General features: G+C 35.3%; 3 protein-coding genes across 3 annotated transcripts in view; all 3 read right to left on the bottom strand.

Moving 5' to 3' along the window:
- Window positions 1-18,615, bottom strand: part of stan (protocadherin-like wing polarity protein stan) — a 282,028-nt gene extending 263,413 nt beyond the window's left edge. Inside the window, exon 1 of the mRNA XM_073084689.1 lies at window positions 18,386-18,615. The gene's annotated coding sequence lies outside the window, so the exon portion shown is untranslated. The remainder of the gene's footprint in view (window positions 1-18,385) is intronic.
- LOC140750923 (uncharacterized) lies at window positions 1,815-15,661 on the bottom strand. Its single transcript, XM_073084673.1, has 3 exons — window positions 15,489-15,661; window positions 12,729-12,926; window positions 1,815-4,493 (listed from the first exon to the last, which is right to left on the bottom strand). Exons 2-3 carry the CDS (start codon window positions 12,793-12,795, stop codon window positions 1,855-1,857), a joined length of 2,706 nt encoding a protein of 901 aa, XP_072940774.1. The 5' UTR covers window positions 12,796-12,926; window positions 15,489-15,661; the 3' UTR covers window positions 1,815-1,854.
- Window positions 18,616-18,895: 280 nt separating the features above from the next.
- Window positions 18,896-20,290, bottom strand: LOC140750961 (18S rRNA aminocarboxypropyltransferase). Its single transcript, XM_073084727.1, has one exon. It carries the CDS (start codon window positions 20,284-20,286, stop codon window positions 19,570-19,572), a length of 717 nt encoding a protein of 238 aa, XP_072940828.1. The 5' UTR covers window positions 20,287-20,290; the 3' UTR covers window positions 18,896-19,569.
- Window positions 20,291-20,428: the final 138 nt, after the last annotated feature.

Below are 20,428 nucleotides of genomic sequence, written 5' to 3'. Positions count from 1 at the left end.
TATATAACGTCAACGACCATTATAATATGTGCACTGATGTGTGTCAAGTAGGAATATATGTGTATGGAGTATTTTTGAATGGGGTACTTTTTATAACGCACTCGTGGTGCAATAGGGTTGTCACGTAACTAATAACAATATATAATTAATAATATATTTTCTGTATAAAAATAAACGTTCAATTCCCGCGTAAGAATCATTGATATTTTGTAAATACAATTACTACATATTAGAATATTGACTTACATCCATTATACAATCTACATTAATCGTATACTAATTAGGATTTTTAATAATGAACAATAAAAGTACAAGCACAAAAACACTACTTTTTTATTTAATTTTAGTTTTTGTTAAAACCGATGTCAAGACTCCTTTAAGCACTTTGCCATTCCCAATACTTTAAATAATTTTATCATAAACATCAATAGTACTTGAGAACCCTAAGTACGAACCACCCCCGAAACTTTCTGGCTTCGGTCATTGACCTCAAGGGTGCATACATGACCAATGGATTGGGTTGGGTTGCATTTTCTGACGTAAGATAGAACTTATCGTATACATCAACTCAAAATAACTGCTTTCGGCCGGTTTAATAATCTATCCAATGTTTTTTACACAATAGATTAGATAGCTGACAATTTATTCATACTAGACATTTTCAAATCTTGATCTATGGTAGGCAAAAATTGATAGATCGATTATAAATACGGACATGTATATATGTATTTTTTTAATTTTAGATCATTGATATTTTTCTCTGTATCAATTTCTATTAAATTAAAATAAATATAAAGCAGAAAGTATGTACATATGTTCTTATAACCTTTGTGTATAAAACTTCAACTTCCGTGTTTGTGATCGCCATAGATAAGTAAAGATACTTCGTCGCCATGAAATTGAATGAAGCCTCAAACGGCTGATTTGTCAGTTATTTTTTTGAATTCTTGACAAATAAGAAACATTTTTAGAGAATATTTACGAATAAGTAACCAATACTGCATAATTTACATAATAAATAATAAGTATTTCAAATATTTTAGGGACATTTTAGCACGGCAACGGCGACGTGGCAAAAAATTTTTACGCAGCTATTTCAATTGTCAAAACTGGTTGCATTTACTTGCTAGGAGTGAGTAATCTTTATTAATCTATGGTGATCGCAAAAATAAAAAAGCAGTTAATGGATTAACTTAAAAAAAAATTACGATAAATATACTTTGAAATTCCCATGGGAAATATCAAATCGGGCCACAGCGAAGCAAGTCCGCACTTAACTAGAAAATTAACAAAATTTCTAAATTTCTGAATTGATATTAGATGTCTGTGGTGTTTAGTACGAGTATCAGGAGTCCTTAGTGGTCTTTAACACTAAGTTAATAATAATAAGTCTTAAATAAATCTAAGCCTCAATTGTCAAATTACATACTATTGTAGGCAAAAAAATTGTGCAGAATCCGGCACCACAGCCACACCCATATCTGCTCAATAACAGCAGTGTTAAGCGCTGCTGTGTTCTGGTTTGCGTTCTGGTAAGGTGCGGTAAGGGTGACGACTTTTTCGAGGCATTACACCTTAGTGCTCAGGGGTAGTAAGTAAAAACGTTTTTTTATAGAAGTTTCATAAGTTTGTATTCCAAATTTCAGCGCAATAGGTTAAGTGTAAGTAGTTGAAAATGTTGATGCAATATTTGTCTTATACATCAATTTATTAATGTTTTTAAAAATAGCCTAACAACAAACTATATGTTATTTACAAGGATAACTTTGCATACAATAGTGTTATTGTGTGCCCAACGGAAATAAAAACAAGTATTGCAAAACGAATACATCTTTATTCCAAACACACAAGAACTTAACCGGTACAGAAAAAGCAACACATCATCGCCCTACAACCTTCCATACACAAAATACAAGGACTCCACACAACAGCCGCTAAGAGGAACAACGTTACATCTGTAAACTGTTTCCAGATATTCAACATTGTTACCAAGTGGGGGTAAAACCACGGCCACTTGTAATAGATGCTGAGACATGGTCTCTTTCTTAAGGAAGCCATGTAGAGACTACATTCGAAATCGAGAGGTTCGCGAACCCGTCTAACTTTCGGCTTTCGTTTGAATTTCCGAGCCTTTGCATTCTTATCCGCTGCATGCAACATATAGTGTGTTATTGGATTTTCTTCAAGTTTCTGTTTCGCTTTTTTTACGCTCTTCATAAACATACATCTTAATTTAAGTCGCCTCGCCGTCGCAGCTGCGTCGCTCTCCATGTAGCGTTTTTCTAACAGTTGCAACGCGAGATCAGGGCTCGTTTTTTTACATTTCACCCTTTCCAAAGCTACCTTCGGATCATATATTGCTCTCGCTGTCGTACGCGCCACATCACACACTGTCGACATACCTAATTTTCCGACGTCTATCAATGAGTCTGCCGCTAACAGCGTATCACTAGCATCCTTATACTTTTTAACTCTTTTCTCTAATTCGGCATTACGTTTGATGCGTTTGCGTCGCCGCTTTTCGTCTTTTTCTCGCGCGATTAGAAGACGTCTTTGCACATCGATCTTATTTAATATCTCTCTTTCAGCTCTCCTTCTATCCATTTCCTCTTTACATGTACAGACGTATCGTGCTCTCAATTTTTTCATTTTTTTGGTTTCTCGAGCACAAACATCACTGCCGCAGACACAAGGCTTAAACCCCCAGGCACGTCCCCCAGTCTTGCTTTTCGTTCTCTTAGATTCTATGGCACATTTTATACTTCCACATATACAAGGTCCCGCTATGGCAGGACCTTTTTTCACAAGTGTTTTCCCCGGTGCTCCAGTAATTTTTGAGATTCCTTTCGCAGGTACTGAAATTTTAGCTCCTTCGCTAAGACGTTTCTGAGTGCATTTACAACAATTGCATGAATCACCATGTTTATCTTTCTTACGAGTGGACGGTTCGACGTCACCCTGAAGGTTAACTCTTTGAAGTACTTCTTGCTTATTAATTATGTCATAATTTACTGCATCAACCCGCATTTCCAACATAGGGTTTTCCTTACCACAAGGACAAGGCCGTGCTTTGTGTTGTGATGCTACTGATAGCCGTTTGTCACCACTACCGGAAAGTCTCTTTTTTTTAGACAAAGACTTCTTTAGCGTTTTATCGATAACTTCTCTATCACCAGCTCCTTTATTAATTTCATCTGCTTCTAGTTTTTTCTTACAAAGTTCACAATATTGGCAATTATCAGCAGATTCCGAATATGTAATAGGTCTATCAGAGGTTTTCGATAAGCGATTTGTAAACCTATGAAATACTGAAGACTTTTCCTTATCGGTTTGTATTTTTTGAGACAGCAGGGGGCAATTGTTTACTGAACAAGAGTAACAAAGTTTCGACTTGGATCCGTGATGGATGAATTTCTTCTTTGATTCACTAGTCATACTAGGCGGGTATTTGGTACTATCAGCGAAAGTAACTTTCATTTTTTTACTTTTTGATATAGATTTTCGTTCTACGCTTTTTGATTGCAAATCATTTAGCATCAGGTTTTTAGTACTTCCACGTTTCATAATGTTACTTTGTGCATCACCACTAGGGAACATTGAATACTTTTTCTTTAAACCATCAATTGTCTTACGACATATAACCGGACATGTATCATCACCAGCTGCTTTAGGTAATTTCACACTTTTTGCCTTTTTTGGTGTGACCACAATCTTTAAATGTTCATTACGCAAGGTATCTACTTTCACATGATTATCATGAGGTTCCATTTCTGTTCCAGTTCGTTTGGAAAATAACCTGGCACATCGGCAAAAAATAGAATTGTTTAAATAGCTTTTTCTGTCCAGTTTATTTGCAGGTATGGACTTTTTGCTCTTCTTGGCTGTTAATCTCCTACCTTTACTTAATGTCATTGTGTCATGGAGTTTATTATCATTTTCAAATGTTAATTGATTCAGATTGTTTATTTTCTGTAATTTATCTTTATCAGATACTATGGTCTTACTCTCTTTTTTGTTGAATTTGCTGGGAGTGTATGGGAGGATAGTTTGCATATCATTTTTGGTTTGTTTCTTAAGAGAGCTCCTTTTCTCATAATTTGGACAGCTACTAGGATAACAGTCTGACTGTAGAAGCTTTTTATTTGGTAGGTGTTTTTTGTCAATTTTTGTTGAAACAGTTCTCAAGTTATTCATAATTTTTGGATCCGTCGATTTAGATCGTCGAATTTGACATGCTTGATCTTGAGTACATACACGTTGAGTTTTCAGTATTTTTTTATTAAATGGTTCAACCGATACCCTACCAATTGTTACTGTTTGGGGATATTGGACATTTATTCCCGGATTACGCATTTTCTTTCTTTGTCGTGAAGATTTTTGTAGTTGTAAAGTACAAAAACATCTTTTTAATAAGTTCCCTGCCTCAGAACCCTGGTCTCTTGTAATAGTACTACCGACTTGTGAATCATGGTGTCTGAATTTTCCTGCATTAGCTGTAACATTTTTATTTAAATAAGATTTTAAATCTTCGTCCGTATCTTTCGTTCTAACTATTTTTGGACTACGAATAACAGCAGGTTGAGATTTTTCTTTAAAGAAATCTATACTAAAATTGAAGTTCGAGCCAATTCTGACAGCACGTTTATTTTGTCTACCCGTGTGAGCCATCTGAGGTGATTTATAAATAACAGATTGTGGTTCAGAACGAGGAGTATACGCAGCTAAATTCCTTTTGGTTACAACAGACTGATTTCCATGGGCTCTTATTTTTGAACTGCGATTTCCCACAGATGCTACTGATGTTCTTCCTGGTCTTGTACCAATATTTCTAAATTTGCGTTCACTTCTCTTCATTTTTTCTAAACAGTCGTAAGGATCACATTCTCCGGGAATACACATAAGGGGTGGGCATTCGTAGACGCCCAATTCATGTGGTATAGTGTATTTTTTTTTAGTTGCAGTCATTTTATCATCTGTAGTTACAGGTGGTGGTATAGGTGGTGTTGGTTTAAAGGCAGATTTCGGATTATTGGGATTTTTTAACAATTTCAACGTACAGAAACATCTCTTTGGCATTGTATTAGCAGCAGAACTCATTACGTGTTTCTCTAAAAATGGACACTGGGATCTTTGACAGCGTATATTCTTTCCTATACTATCAGACCCTCTAGATCTTGACCGAATCTTTTCTGATCTAGTTTTAATTCTTGGAATTTTTTCAGCTTTGGACTCCCTGTATTCACTGTGATGCTGATCACCTTTTTCTTTGAAAAACTCTATGTTAAAGCTAAAATTTGAACCTATACGTACAGCTTGCTTATTGGTATTATCCTTTTTATAATATTGGGATGAGTATTGACTTGTATCATCGCTACGTCGTCTTCGTTTTGATGGAAATGAAGTTCCTTGTGAATAAAATCTTTGTTTTCGATGAAACTGAGATTCCGTATCTCTAGTATATGGCCCTCTTATGGAATCGGTTGCAGAATCTCTTACGTTTCGTGCATACTCTGTGCCAAAATGACGAACTTGTCTTTTTTGGATTCTTTTTAAACACTCATAGGGGTCACACTCTCCGGGAATACAAAAGTTAGGTTCACATTCATAAGGTTCCAACATTCTAACAGGTCTTATATCTTGTTTTGGATATTGACTGTTAGTAGAAGTACCCTTGATTTCGTATTTAACTGCAGGCGTTGGCGGATTTTTTTGTAGTTTTCCAACTTTCTTAATTTTTAAAACACACATACATTTTTTTAAAAATTCACCTACGGCTGAATGCTCAGACTTTGGTTTGATTAATTTATTTTCATTCTTGTTTTTTAATTGTAAAGTGCAGAAACACCGTTTTAAATGTGACATTCCAGTATCCATGGAGTGCATTTTCGTAGAAGCCTGCGTATCTACGCTGCGACCAAAATACGATGGTTGAGATTTTGTATGATATCTTTTAGGACTTTTGTGGTACTTTTTCATATTAATATACTCTTGAGATGGGGTCGCATGCACTACGTCCGCTCCATCATTTTGTGCACCTTTGTAGAACTCTATATTGAAACTAAAATTTGATCCGATTCGTACTGCTTGTCTTGAATGATCACCAGAATTTGGTTGCCCGGTTCTTTCAACATAATGTGTTTTTTGTGTAGTTTTATGAGGTTTTCTACCTCTATATTTGGCTTGTAAATATTCGTCTTTTGTTGTTCTAGTAGCAACACTACCGATTGATTTTCTTTGAGGATATCGAGTAATGGTGCCGAAGTCTTTTGTATTTTGATTTCTTCTCTTGATTCGCTCTAAGCATTCTATTGGGTTACATTCACCCGGGACACATACATTTGGTTCACATTCATATGGAAGTAAACCATCACCATAAAAATCATGTCGTAATGGGGGACCATCTAACATTTTATGTGATTGTGTTTCAGCAGTTTTCATTAATACAGTTTTCGTGTCGACTTTATTGATATTGTGGGCTTGGTCGATTGGTCGTTTTAAAAGCTTTAAAGTACAAAAACAACGCCTTAATAAAGGGTTAACCCCAAAGGTCCTCATTTGTTTTTTTGCTACCTGTGATTCAGTTGAGCCTACACTGGGTCCTACAGTACCTGTACTTTTCATATGTTTTATTTTTCTCTTGGCTTTGTATGAGTCCATTCTACTTGGAGACATCTTTATTTCTCTTGCTTCTTCTTTTGTTTTACTACCGTCCACATTTTCTTTATAAAACTCTACGTTAAAACTAAAATTTGATCCTATTCTAACAAGACTCTTATTTTCATTATTAGTGTATTTTCCTACAAATGATCTATCTTCGGATACATGTTGTTTTTGTTTATTATATTTTCTAGCTCGCGCTTGAGTTGTTCCATCTCTATGCCGCTTACCATAGCCAATATTACTAGACACCGACTGTGTTCTAACTGATTCCGTTCCAGATGATCTTGAATACTGTTTGGCTAACCTTTGTTGTATAATTTTATCACATACATACGGATCACATTGACCTGGAATACATATTCCAGGCTCACATTCGTAAGGTTCCAAGGTTGGCAAAATAATTTTGCGTCTATAATTGGTATTTGTCCGTTTGTCTGCAGTGTTAGAAATATTTTTTGCATGTTTATTATCTTTTTTTTGTTTGTTCCGCAATCCAAGTAAACAAATACATCTTTTCATGAATGATGTTGTAGTATTTTGTTCTTGTGGTATTTGAATACCTTGAAGCTTCGCAGTACAAAAGCAACGTTTCATGAAAGATGATGTCATTGTCGACATTTGATTCGTAGGAGTTTCCATTTGCGTATCTCTATGAGAAATCGCCTGACTACTTTGAGATAAACTACCCTTTATATGTTTTCTAGGTCTTCTTTCTCTTAAATCAGTTTTATATAATCTCGTACTTCTGTCTCCATTATCTATTTCTTTTATATGTGGTGATTGAGGTGCACCCTTATAAAATTCAATATTAAAGCTAAAATTCGACCCAATGCGAACCGCTTGCCGTGAACGACGTTCATTAACACTTGAACTATTACTATTAGCACCTTTACGCCTTCTCCTATCTTTTTTATGTGTTCCTTTATGTGTAACGTTAATCCCATGAGTTTGAAGTTTCTTCCTAGCATATCTCCCATCACTTGTCATACTTGAAATTGATCTTTCTCCGTAGGATGTGGTAGAAACACCAAAATCTTTTCGGTGTTTCATCCTCTCTAAGCAATCATAAGGATTACATTGCCCCGGTATACATATGCCAGGTTCACATTCGTAGGGTTCAAGCCTATATCTGTGTTGTTTAGGAATATATTGGTTCTTAATATTGGCTGTTCCAATTTTTATACTACGGGATTCAATACTTGGTGGCTGTGCTGCGGGTAGCACATCTAATTTTGCATTTGTTCTATGGATTCTACCTTTTTTCTGCAACTTTATTCTACCTTTTTTCTGCAACTTTAACGTACAAAAGCACCTTTTCATTCTGGGGGCGTAATTTGAACCGCGATGTACTAACGACGAAATTGACTGCATTTGATTATCTTTGCTATATCGGACTCTCCTTCCTTGAGCTCCTTTATTTCTACTATTATAAGTGCGTCTGGCAGGTTCCCTATAATATTTTATCCTTTCATTCTCCCTGTATCCTCTTTCGGGTGGTTGCGAAGCATTTTTCGAGAACTCCACATCAAAGCTAAAACTTGATCCCACACGGACAGCTTGTTTATGTTTGGCCTCACGCTGATATTGAGTCTTATATTTCTCTGGTTTATATTCTTGTGAACGACTACGACCATGTCTTCTGAATTGCGTACTTCTTGTACCTGATCCTGTTTGAGTAGTATAACTCGAAATTGATTTATTGTCAAATTGTGTACCAGATCCTTTATGCATGGTTCCCATTAATCTTCTCATTATTAGTTTTTGGCAGTCGTAGGGGTTACATTCGCCAGGTACACATATGCCTGGTTCACATTCATACGGTTTTAGTTTATAATTCAAGTGTTTCTTTCTATCTGGCACTTGTGAAATTTGTACATTCATTGCATAGAAACATCTTTCTAAGTACTGACTAATGCCGGTTATCTCTTTTCGAGTCTGAAGGGATGGTTGGCTTAAAATATTAATGCCTTCGAGAGGCTTTTCTTTCATATACCCAAAACTAAAACTCTTCAGTGGTTGTTTAATATTATTATTATTTACTAATGTTGATTCCGTATTGAATTTTAATTCTCTTACAAATTCAATTTCTACACTTAAGTTTGAATTCATTTTTATGGGTTGTCTTAACCTGACAGGCATCTCAAGTACAGGGCAAAGTTTTAAACTATTATATTTTGATACAGAAGTAGTAATAAATTTCTTGAATAGAAATGAACTAGTGGATATTGAAATCTTTTTATTGGACTCAATGACTTGCAATTTTGTGTCTTGAGAACCAAAATTATGATGAGAATATACTCCAGTCATGGCTCTACTAACTGTGTACATTGTTGGCGCAAAATATTGGTTTCCCGGAGCCCATCCAGTACGACCTTTACGGTATTGCTTGGCCTTCTTTTGTAAATTTAATGTACAAAAACATCGTTTCAACATAGGCCGAACCAGAGATGATCTGTGAACTTTTCTTGGTTCTAACGACTGAGTATCAGCATCTACATGATCGATATGTATGTTAGCTACCCTATTACCTTTGTTTCTGTACCGTTTTCGTTTGTCTTTGAATATTTTTTCACGTTTCGGTTGTTTTGGTAAAATTAATTCTTGGGGTAATTGTTTGGAAAATTCAATACTAAAATTAAAACTTGAACCAATTTTTACAGCTTGTTTAGAATTTATGGAATCGTAGCCTTCACCAGATCCATCTCTTAGCGCAATGGCTTCTCGGGGTGTGTCATCTGTTTTATAATATTTTTCTTTTATATTTGTTCCTTTTCGATATAATTTAGGCTGTACCAGAATGCCTGTAGACCTTGTATACGAATTTTCGGTAAAGCTTGATATTGATGACATTTTAGGTTTACCAGTATATACACCATAGTCTTTGACATTAACTTGACGCCTTTTAATTCTTTCTAAGCATACATATGGATCACACTCTCCTGGTATACAAAAATATGGTTCACATTCGTAAGGAAGCAATTCATAATTTTGTTTCCATTTGGTTTTTGTTCCTCTATCCACTGTTTCTGTTACAGGTTCCATTTCATCAAATGTTTGTGTAATTGCAGATAACATCCTACGTTGCTTAATTTTTTTCTTCATGTTATTTTTATTTTTGTACAATTTCAAAGTACAAAAACATCTTTTAAGAGATGGTCCTATATTTTGATCCATGTTAATAACTTGCGCGAACATAGATTTATTATTATTTTTGTTATAGTCTTGATATCCACCTTCTATTAATTTAGGTTTTTTATATTTAACCTCCGCTGGCCTGCTCACGTTCGTTATTTCTTCTTCATTTTCTATAGTTGGAGTCCGCTTATCTTTATAGAACTCGATATTGAAACTAAAACTAGAACCAATACGCACTGCCTGCCGTCCCGGTTCGGTTTCTTTAGTTTGGTCCACAATAATTTCTTCTTTATATCTCCTGGGTGCGTTTGTTTTGCGAAATTTTGTAGGAATGACTGAAGATTGTACATTTTTAGTTTTGACAGCGAAAGGCCTTGACGCTATACTAGACGCAGATTTGGTTTGACGTGAACTTGTATAAGAACCTCTATCGTAGGTTTTTAGTTGTTTATTTCTCTGATCCAAAATTTGTTTACAAAGGATCGGATCACATTCACCAGGAACACAAATTCCAGGCTCACATTCATATGACAGTAGTTGATATGTTTTGGGTAGTTCTAAGCGGTTTCCTTTCTTTGTTTCAACATGTTTATCAATCATGGCCGGAGGGATTCCAGTTTTAGTTATTATAGATGTCGCGGTACCGGTCGTAGATGTATTTATTCTTTTCTTAGGTTTTTTAAATTTGTGCAATTTCAACGTACATATACATTTTATTAAGTTTGTCTTAGCTTGTATATACTTAGCTTTTGCTAAAGAACCTTTATTTTTTAAAACTTTGGGTGCAACATAGGTTCTCTTGTTACGAGTATGTTTGACTTTTTCTTTTGTGAACGGTTCCTCTTTTTGACTAGGCTCTATTTGATCATTTACATTATTTACATCATCTTTATTATCTTTTTTGTAAAATTCTACACTAAAACTAAACTTTGATTCAATACGAACCGCCTGCTTATGAGATGAGGGACTCTCATTAATAGCAGAGTGTTCATGAGCTACTTGTGAAATAGGTTCCTTGTTTTTGACTTCTATCGCAATTTTTTTATCACCAGCAGCAACTGGTTTCTTTGTTAAACTTGACACTGATTTTGTATCATAAGGTGTATTCGTTTTCGTGCTACTGTGTTCTATTCGGTTCGCTATTGGGATTATAGCAATTTCACTGGCCTGAATGTGCTTAGCGTCATGTTTTTTTGGGTGTATTTTAAGTTTTTTCATTTTACGTTGCGGTGCTTCCATCGATGGTTTTAGTACAACTTGTGATCCTTTGTGATGCGCCTTTCTTTGTTTAATTTTGTATGCGGCGTGTCCGCGTGCTCTATTATCAGTAAGATGTATACCAGAAATTTGGCTAGAAGGTTTAATATGTTCGTCTCCTTTTACTTCCCCTGTTCTTCGAGTATCGCGTGTATTTTGAACAACATCTCCTTCACGACCGGCAGCAGCAATCTGAGGAGCTTCCTCAGTCTTTTCAGCAACTAACTGTTGTAAATTTATTTTATTTTTACCACCTTTTTTAGCACCTTGTTTTATTTCTTTTCTCACTTCTTTGGTTTCAAATACAACCCGTTGTCCCATTATTTCATTGCCGTCTTCAACACGTAATATCGGTTTTTGTTTTTTCATATATGTTGCAGCAGTCGTACCAAATTTTTCTACCTGAACACTACTACTAGATCTTCTCAAAGGTTCCTCACCAACGTCGACCTCTCGATGGAATGTTTCATATTTTATTGCTTGTTTACGATCCCGTGCATTCCGTCTATGTAGTCTCCGTAGTTTTAAAATTTTAAAGCATTCCTCAGGCTCACACGTATCCGGTACGCATTCTAAATCACACGCCCAGTCGTTCATTACTTCTTTTCTTTTAAGATAATCTTTAAACTTTACTATAGAATCTTTTTTTATTTTAAAATTTGTTTCGTCTTCAAGGTACTCGAGATTTTCCAATGGTTTATTTTTTCGCTGGAGACCTTTTACAGCTTCTACGGATTTTCGTACACCACTCTCAATATTAGTTTTTAATTTATACTTCGCCTGTTTCATTTGTTCGATAGATTTCTTTGTACGAAGTTGTGCATTTTCTTTCATGCTCGCTACAGATTCATTGAGTTTCCTCATATCTTGCTTTAATTTATCTTGAAGTTCTTTATATTTTTGAGATGAAAGTCCAGCAAATCTTTGGAATTTTGAATCTCTCATCATTTCTCGATCTTCTAAAGTCATGATTGGCAACGGCGGAAGAGGGTGTATCTTTTGCATCAAGGCCTTAGACGTTTTTTTAATTATTCCACTAAATTTAAACGTACACATGCACGGATCCGACCTTATATGTTTCGCTTTGAATCTTACGCCCCTCTTGTTATATCTCTCTCCTATTCTACCTTGCATTCTTTGTCCATACTGCGCTCTATGACCATATTGCGCTCCATGACCATATTGCGCTCCATGACCATATTGCGCTCCATGACCATATTGCTCTCTGTGACCGTATTGTGCCCTATGACCATGTTTAGTCTCAAATCGTCGACTATAAGTTCGCTTGTATTTATTTTCTTTTCGGTCCCTCTCTAAAATTTTGGCTTTTAAAGTGCAACTACAACAGCTGCAGCATTCACTTAACTTTTTTGGACCAGTAGCTGCACCTTTATCGATAATATCGACTATTTCTAAGATTGCTCCACTTTTTTCTGTGCTACTTAAAGCTTTGATAGCGTGGTGATGTTTTCTTGGCCTTAAGTCTGCATTTTTATCCAGACTTAATGTGCTGTCAGAAATAAGGCGAGCTCTAAGATCATCGTAAACTGCCCTGGTTCTCACTAACCTATTAAGCAACTTTCGTTCGCGTAAAGGAATATACTTTCCATAATACAATCGATCTATTCTCGAGCCATGTGCAATATATTTTCTTAGAGAAGGTTGCTCAGACTCACTCTTATATAAACAGGACGTACAGGAACAACTCTGGCTGGCGCTGCCCGTCCTCTGTACAGGCTTCATGTCTCATGTGTCGCTTTCCCGCATTCAAGATATCATTACCGTTATGGAGATAATTTGTAGGACGATATCTTCAGACAAAGACAATTTGCATACCACAAGACTCTTCACTATACAGTTCACAAAACGACCATCTGAAAAGTATAAGCTATATGAGGCTGAGCATATCTATGGATGTATGTTTATAAAAGACTTGCCCTGACTGATTGACACCGCCAATTTTCAATCAATCATTTTGAAAAATATTATTTAACCGTATTAGTAAAGTTTGCCTTTTTTGTTACTGGGATGAAGTTAAGTTAAAAACAAAAGGAGCTCCCTATACAAGATACCGGTATTGATGTATTAACTATTAAAACGTAATAGAGATCTACATGCATTGCATTTTTTTATAATATAGAAGTAGCAGACGAGCATGCAGTCCACCTAATGGTAAGTGGCTACTGCCGCCCATGGACATCTGTAATCAACCCCAGATAGGATAAGATATGACCATATGACCATGGTCGGCCATAGATGAGCCGCTACCCCTAATGACTAAGCTGGAACGCCTCGGAAAAGTCTGTCTCCCTTACCACACCCTTCAAAACGGAACACAGCAGCGCCTAACACTGCTGTGATTAGTGCCGCCGGAGTCGAACCACAAAGGGTTCTACCACCTTCAAAATGTGCATGCTTCTATAGCTGTCAAAGTAAATGAGAATTTGGTGGTACGGAACCCTTAGTGTGTGATGTGCGATTTCGATATCGATTTCATAAAAAAAAACTATCATCCCGCCTTACACTGACGCCATCTTGGGTTTATTAATGTGTAACATATATTTCAGAACAAGTTATTACCAATTGACCAAGTAGTTCTGAAATATACTACTAATTTGAATGTCTTTGGTAGATAGTTTCCGTTTAGCGACGGAACCACCGCCACGCCTATTTCTGCCTTATAACAGCGTTGCAAACTGATAACTGGTAACAAATCTTTGCTGTGACGTCTTATATAGTTTGGTAATGCAGGTATAGTCCATGTAAAACTGCTAGTCCGCTCTGAATATAGAAATGAATCGCGTCACCGTAGCAAATTGTATGATTGGGGGGTTACTACCATCTCTTAAAACAATATTATTTTAATCATACATTGAAAATAATGTTTTAAGGAGGTCGTGGTAAGAAACAAAATAACGTTAATGCAATATTGAAATAAAATTTTCCTGAACTATGATGGTTTTTAAAAGATGGTGGTAAGTCCCCTGGTCGCACCATAACACGAACGAGGCGGACTTCGGTTTTTAGGGGAAAATTATCGTTTGGCCTTAAATTATGTGATAAAAATATTTTTATTTTAATAACAAATTACAACCCTCCGAACACACACAAGGCTCAATCTCAGTATTAAAATAGATAGACTTTTGAATTTTTTACAGAGTACGTATAACGGTAGCCGCTATACAACAAATACTAAAAAAAATCCTGAAATCCTGAAAAAAGGGTCGCCATACAATATACCGCTATTTTTCGGCGTTTTCGCTTTATCTATTGGACCTAATAGGTAGACAGTTCAAATTCACAATGCATATAACAAGGCTGCTATGATTACAAATATGAAAAATAAAAACTTGATGTTGAAAATTTGGTGGAACACAATCCTCCGTGTGAGAGTTGAACTCGCACATGCCCATTTCGCAATTATTTCTCTTTAATAAAAAAAAAATGTGATCTTATTTTTAACCGACTTCAAAAAGGAGGTGGTTATTGTTGAAGTTTGTTGACAGCGGCACCACAACTCCAAACTCCAAATACTCGTAGTATTTGGAGTTTGGAGTTGTGGTGCCGCTGTCAACTGATCCTATGTGTAGATATAGTCAAGAATCAAGATGTAGGTGTTAATGATGTGCCGAGTCGGCCATTTTTGGTATTCGAATACTTTAGTACTCATATAAAAAAGAATCGAGTCAGTACTCGAATCTAGAGTACTTACAATGTACTCGAGTTACTCACGAAGTACTCGAGTACTTTGTGACACATAGTAGTAGCACGAAGACCAAAAAAATAAATAAAAAAGGTACCTAATTTAAACAAAATTAAACAGGTTGTTATTTGCACAATTGCCGTTGTATTCACTCGTTTGCCTATATAAGGTACATAAGACTGGAGTCAGTACGAGTACGAGTACCGTCAGTATTCGAGTATCACTGGTACTCGAGTATCACTTAATAGTACTCGAGTATGCGAGTTTATGTAAGTACTCGAGTAGTGACTCGAGTCGACCTGACTCGGCACATCTCTAGTAGGTGTACATAGCTACCTGTATATTTTCAGAAAATCCTCAGGGTTAGCATCGCGCCTATGATCAGTTATTGCTGATAACGATAAGTAAGACTTTCTGTTTGGAATTAAATATCCATGCACGACAGTGACTTAATATGGGAAATTACGTGCTCGTACTGCTTGTTTGCTACCTTTTCTAAATAATAATAAAATCGTAACCTAATGAAGAATACCACAATCATAGGCGACCCAAATACTTTATTATAATTCTAGCGTAAAAAGCTGCTTTCCTATTCCCTTTACATTTGAGAAAAAACATCAGTTCTATTAATAAAATGATAACGGTAGACTTAGCAGGAAGCCTGTGATTAAACGCATTTAAAGGCAGATGTGAATATAAATGAAATAATTTTAAAAACATAAAAGTATCTTACCGGACAACAATAAATATAACGCCACAAAGACGCTACGTTTACAAAATATTGATCTCTGATCTCAAGCATTTTTGAAAAAACGCGTCTACACGACGTGATTACATACAAAAATTTTAATTTCACAAAAAAATATCAAAAAACCACTGTCATCGCATGTTTAGTAAAATACAGTGACTTTGGACGTTGACGTTTTTATTTTATTGTTTTTATATATTTAAATTAGGATATGCAGGAAGGTTATATAGTACCAAATGTGACTTTTTAAAAATAGGTAATCTTATATATTAAATTCTCGTGTCACAATGTTAGTTACCGTATTTCTCCGAAACGGCTATACCGATTTTCACCAAATTTTATATGAATATTCAGTAGGTCTGAGAATCGGCTACTATCTATTTTTCATATCCCTAAGTGATAAGGGTTGTTCACTCTTAAATTTTTTTTATTTATATGGCAACACAACGTGTGCCGGGTAAGCTAGTATTACTATACAGGGTGAATCTCCATAAAGTGCACATATTGAAACAGGTAAAATTAAACCGCATTTTGTCGACAAAAAAAATATAAAAAAAATAAAAAATAAATTTTTTTGGGTTTTACGACCTTTTGAAATTTTTTTTGGGAATTGTGCACCTGAAGTAAATAAATCACTATAACTTTTAAACTAAGAGGGTTATCAGGTTCAAAAAAAAATAACAATAATTGCCAATGATAGGCCGTACTGATCCATGAAAAAAAAAACAAAAAAAAATCATCTTCCCAGGAAAAAAATGTCAGATTAGTGCAAAAAAGCACTTTTTTTAGGTAAAATTTTCAGTAATCATCAATTTCCTCAAAATAATCTAGGCATTTTATTTTTTTATTATTGTGTAATGCAATTCTACGTCGTATTAGCTTTCAAACACTAAAAAAACCACGCCTCTAATTCAAGTATAAAGTTTGCTAGGAACGTTTCAAAAACGATACTCATGACGCGACGCACGTGCGCCCTAATAAAACTGGTATAGTCCGACCCATAATTAGATGTCCAAAATATAAACAAAGAAAACTATCAAAAATATGTTTCAATGGTAAATTCATGGTAGTTTCTTATTTTTGACGATATTAAAGTGATAAAACAGTAATAAAATAAATCTTTAATAATTAAAAAAAAAACACTAGTTTGTATTAAAAATGTTATTTATTACCAACACCCTTAAAAACTGCCTTTGTTTAAGCGCTCGTAGGAAACTTTATACTTAAGTTAGAGGCATGCTTTTTTTAGTGTTTGAAAGCTAATACGACGTAGAATTACATTAAATGATAAAAATAAAATAAAAAGCCTAGATTATTTTGAGGAAATTCACGATTACTGAAATTTAACCTAAAAAAATTGCTTTTTTCACACTAATCTGACTATTTTTTTCTGGGAAGATAAACTTTTTTGTTTCTTTTTTTTCATGGATCAGTACGGCCTATAATTGGCATTCATTGTAATTTTTGTTTGAACATGATAACTCTTTTAGTTCAAAAGTTATAGCGATTTATTTACTTTAGGTGCACAATTCCAAAAAAAAAACTTCAAAAGGTCGTAAAACCCAAAAAAAAAAAAAAATATTATTTTTTTTGTCGACAAAATGCGGTTTAATTTTACCTGTTTCAATATGTGCACTTTATGGAGATTCACCCTGTATAGTTCGATATCATGTAACCCAAAGTCATCTTCATTTTTCTTTCACCGTACTATTTAATATTAAAGGCGGAAAGAAAACTCATGTAATAAAATTAACCATGTTTTTCTTTTTTTAAGTCTATTAGAACACTTCGTACACGTAGATCAGCCCATGTATCCCTTGCTTTTTTATTTACGCGCAGGTTTCTTTTATTTTCCGGGACAAATATATCATACCTACTGCCTGTTAAGTTATCTATTCTTGCGTAAGATTCTCTTCAAAATCCGTTCAGCTTCTGTCAGCGTTTTGTCTGTCGTGTTGTTTTGTATGATATCAGAAACAATTAAATAGATAAAGTATAACCAGAGACCACATTGGGAATTTTTTACTATATTTTTACTATCACTGGTCTTCTAAAGAGATGGACAACAGATTCTTCTAGCACCAAGTTGTTATGTCAAATGAAGTGAGGACTAAAAACTGCTTTTCAGAAAATACTTTAGGGGCATCGTCAATGAGGTACCACGGCACCGCTTTGAAGATTTCAGAGCGCCCCTTTTTGCGCTGAGTGGTCATCGAGGGGAGATCACACCCCTAAAACTTTAGATTATTACTAGCTGACCCGGCAAACGTTGTGTTGCCATATAATTAAAAAAATGTTAAGGGTGAACAACCCTTGTCACTTAGGGGTATGAAAAATAGATGTTGGCCGATTCTCATAGATACTGGATAAGCACAAAAAATTTCATCAAAATCGGTCAAGCCGTTTCGGAGGAGTATGGCAACGAAAACTGTGACACGAGAATTTTATATATTAGATAAGCACTTTAAAATAAAAAGATGGTATTATTACTCTTAGTTTAGTACTACGATACAATAGTCGAAATATTAAATGTTAAGAAAATTTATTTACTTTATTAAATTATTTGAAAATTATATACAAATACGTATGTCCCTATAAAATTACGTTAATTTAAAAAAACATAATTTGTTGATAATAATAAGACCCTAAAAATACAATTACACTTTATATATAAAATATAAAAGTAATATAAAAAGTTTTTTTTTATATGAACGGCGACGCACAAACGCAACTTAGTCATTGAATAACTAGCCAAAGTTACTATGATATAAGCAAAAATACTACACAGACTACTGAGAGTTGTAGTATTATTCATCAGAGGTTAGTGACTTGCAAGACACCTGCGTGACAGGTTGCACCGAAGTCGCACAGTACAAACTTACCTTGCGGCTTAAAAGTTTCAAAGTCCGTCCACACTCCACTAAAAACTTCAATAATCAACAAACACACATACCACTACACTTAACTACACCACATAAGTAAGCACTAAATGTAAGTGACGAATAAGTTATTCCGCGAGTTTCGAACGAAAACTTCTCGCGGTACAAATCGACTCCCACGCTCGAGAGGCAAAAGCAAACTAAATAACGGCGGCGTGTCGTCGATGGCTAAGGCGCATTCGACGCTTAGCTTTGTATAAAAGCTTTCCTATAAAGTTCATTTCGTCATTCGAGAGGCTTAAAGCGCCATCTATAATATAGAACGAGCACTATCTACCCCAATACTAAACTTGGCAAAGTAAGCGCCATCTATCGCGTCTAGTTAAACTTTTACGAAGTTCAAAATTTTTCCAATAGATGGCGTTTATACCATATAAGTTTGGTGTTTCAAATAATCTCATCTGATCAAATTCAATGGTATATAATAATGGTAATTAATAAGAAAATAAGAAGTTGTTTATTATTTCGATATAATTTTTATTTACAAACATTTTTGCACACAACATATTTTATTCACATTGGATACAAAGTATCAGATTTCAGCAACATTTTATCACATATAATATAACATATATCATAATTCAATTAAATATACCACTTACAAATTGTAATGAGTACAGTGCAGACTTTAGACTTATTTAAGTGCTAATTACACCTAAAACAATATTTATAATAAAGTATAGTCCACATAAAACTACTAGTCCTCTCTGAATATAGAAATGAATCACATCGCCATAGCAAATTGTATGACTACACCTGCTCGTAACAACTTCAGAGCGGACTAGCAGTTTGGCAATTACTGTAATATATTATAATAAACATTCAGTTCGGGTCTCTAAAGTTCCAATCATTCCTCCAGTTATACCGCAGTGGAGTTAATATAATACAACTAAAAGGTTTTTACAGAACAAATTTATTGTGAGTAAAGCAATCCTTATTTCTGGAATTGAAGATGTATTTTTTTTAATACTGGAAAGGGAAACAATTCAGATCAAATCCCAGAGTAAATCTAAATAAATCAATTAAGCTTCTGGATGCCCGGGCATCATTCTCGGAACCCGTTGTGTGTCAAACTGGTATTACCACTCCACAACAGAGGTAGACAAATTACTTGTTCACAGTGTACACTAGCTATCATCTTCACTCTGCGACTCAGAGTCACTCGGAGGCCACATTGGCCTGGTGTCCTTTTCATTTTGTGCCGATTCCAGATATTTAGTCTGTGCCTCAATTACACTTTTACTATCTGTACAGGCCGCATACAAGTCCAATACTTCCGAATTCAGTTCTAAAAACGAATGTCCCCAAGAGAATTTAGATAAATAAAACTTAGCTTCTTGTTTATGGCCAGTGATGAACATGGCGGCGGCTAGAGCCTCTACGCAGCTCAGCTGGTACGGTTTACCGTAGTTAATAGGATTGGCTGCGACTAGGAACGGTAAGAGCCTTGGATGCGGTGACTTCATCCTACCGAAGGGAGTTTCGTCGATTTTGGCCCACGAGCAGTCTATTACAGCAAGCCCGAACTTTTCAATGATATCTTTATCATTAGGGCTGACACACTGAGTGCCCACCGGCGACAGAACGAGGCCCGGGAAGCGTTGGCCGAGCTTCAGATTCTTAATGAGGTTATGTCGTAAAAGTTTTCGTCCGGAACATTTCTTTGGATCGCAGTGGTTCAAATCCCACATCGACACCGCGAAGGCGGCTTCGGACCCTTCGGCATCCGAGGTTTCACTATCTTCGGAGGACTGTACACTTAAATCGTTTAATCTTTCAGCATAATCACGTTGAACGTGATGATTCGAACGCTTGCCGTGCACTTTGCCTTTACCGGGCGCCATGATATAAATGTCTAAATTTAGTTATGTCAAACTTTTTTTAAAGTACGTTTTTAACTTGCAAATTGTATTTTTTATTATTGTTGTTTGTTTCGCCTCTCGGCTTCATAATTCACATTGCTATGATAGACATGACATTGACAAT

This window comes from Epargyreus clarus, unplaced genomic scaffold, assembly GCF_041222505.1.
Source record: "Epargyreus clarus isolate Ecla_fem2 unplaced genomic scaffold, WU_Ecla_fem_2.2 ptg000021l, whole genome shotgun sequence".
Classification (NCBI taxonomy): Eukaryota; Metazoa; Arthropoda; class Insecta; order Lepidoptera; family Hesperiidae; genus Epargyreus; species Epargyreus clarus.
Note: the sequence above shows the minus strand (reverse complement) of the source record. Positions and strands in the feature narration are given on the sequence as shown.

Coding starts and splice junctions, on each gene's coding strand:
- LOC140750923 (XM_073084673.1), bottom strand. CDS start 12,795: ATGAAGCCTGTACAGAGGACGGGCAGCGCCAGCCAGAGTTGTTCCTGT. Junction 4,494..12,728: donor TACGTCCTGTTTATATAAGA/GTGAGTCTGAGC, acceptor AAAATGTTACAG/CTAATGCAGGAAAATTCAGA.
- LOC140750961 (XM_073084727.1), bottom strand. CDS start 20,286: ATGGCGCCCGGTAAAGGCAAAGTGCACGGCAAGCGTTCGAATCATCAC.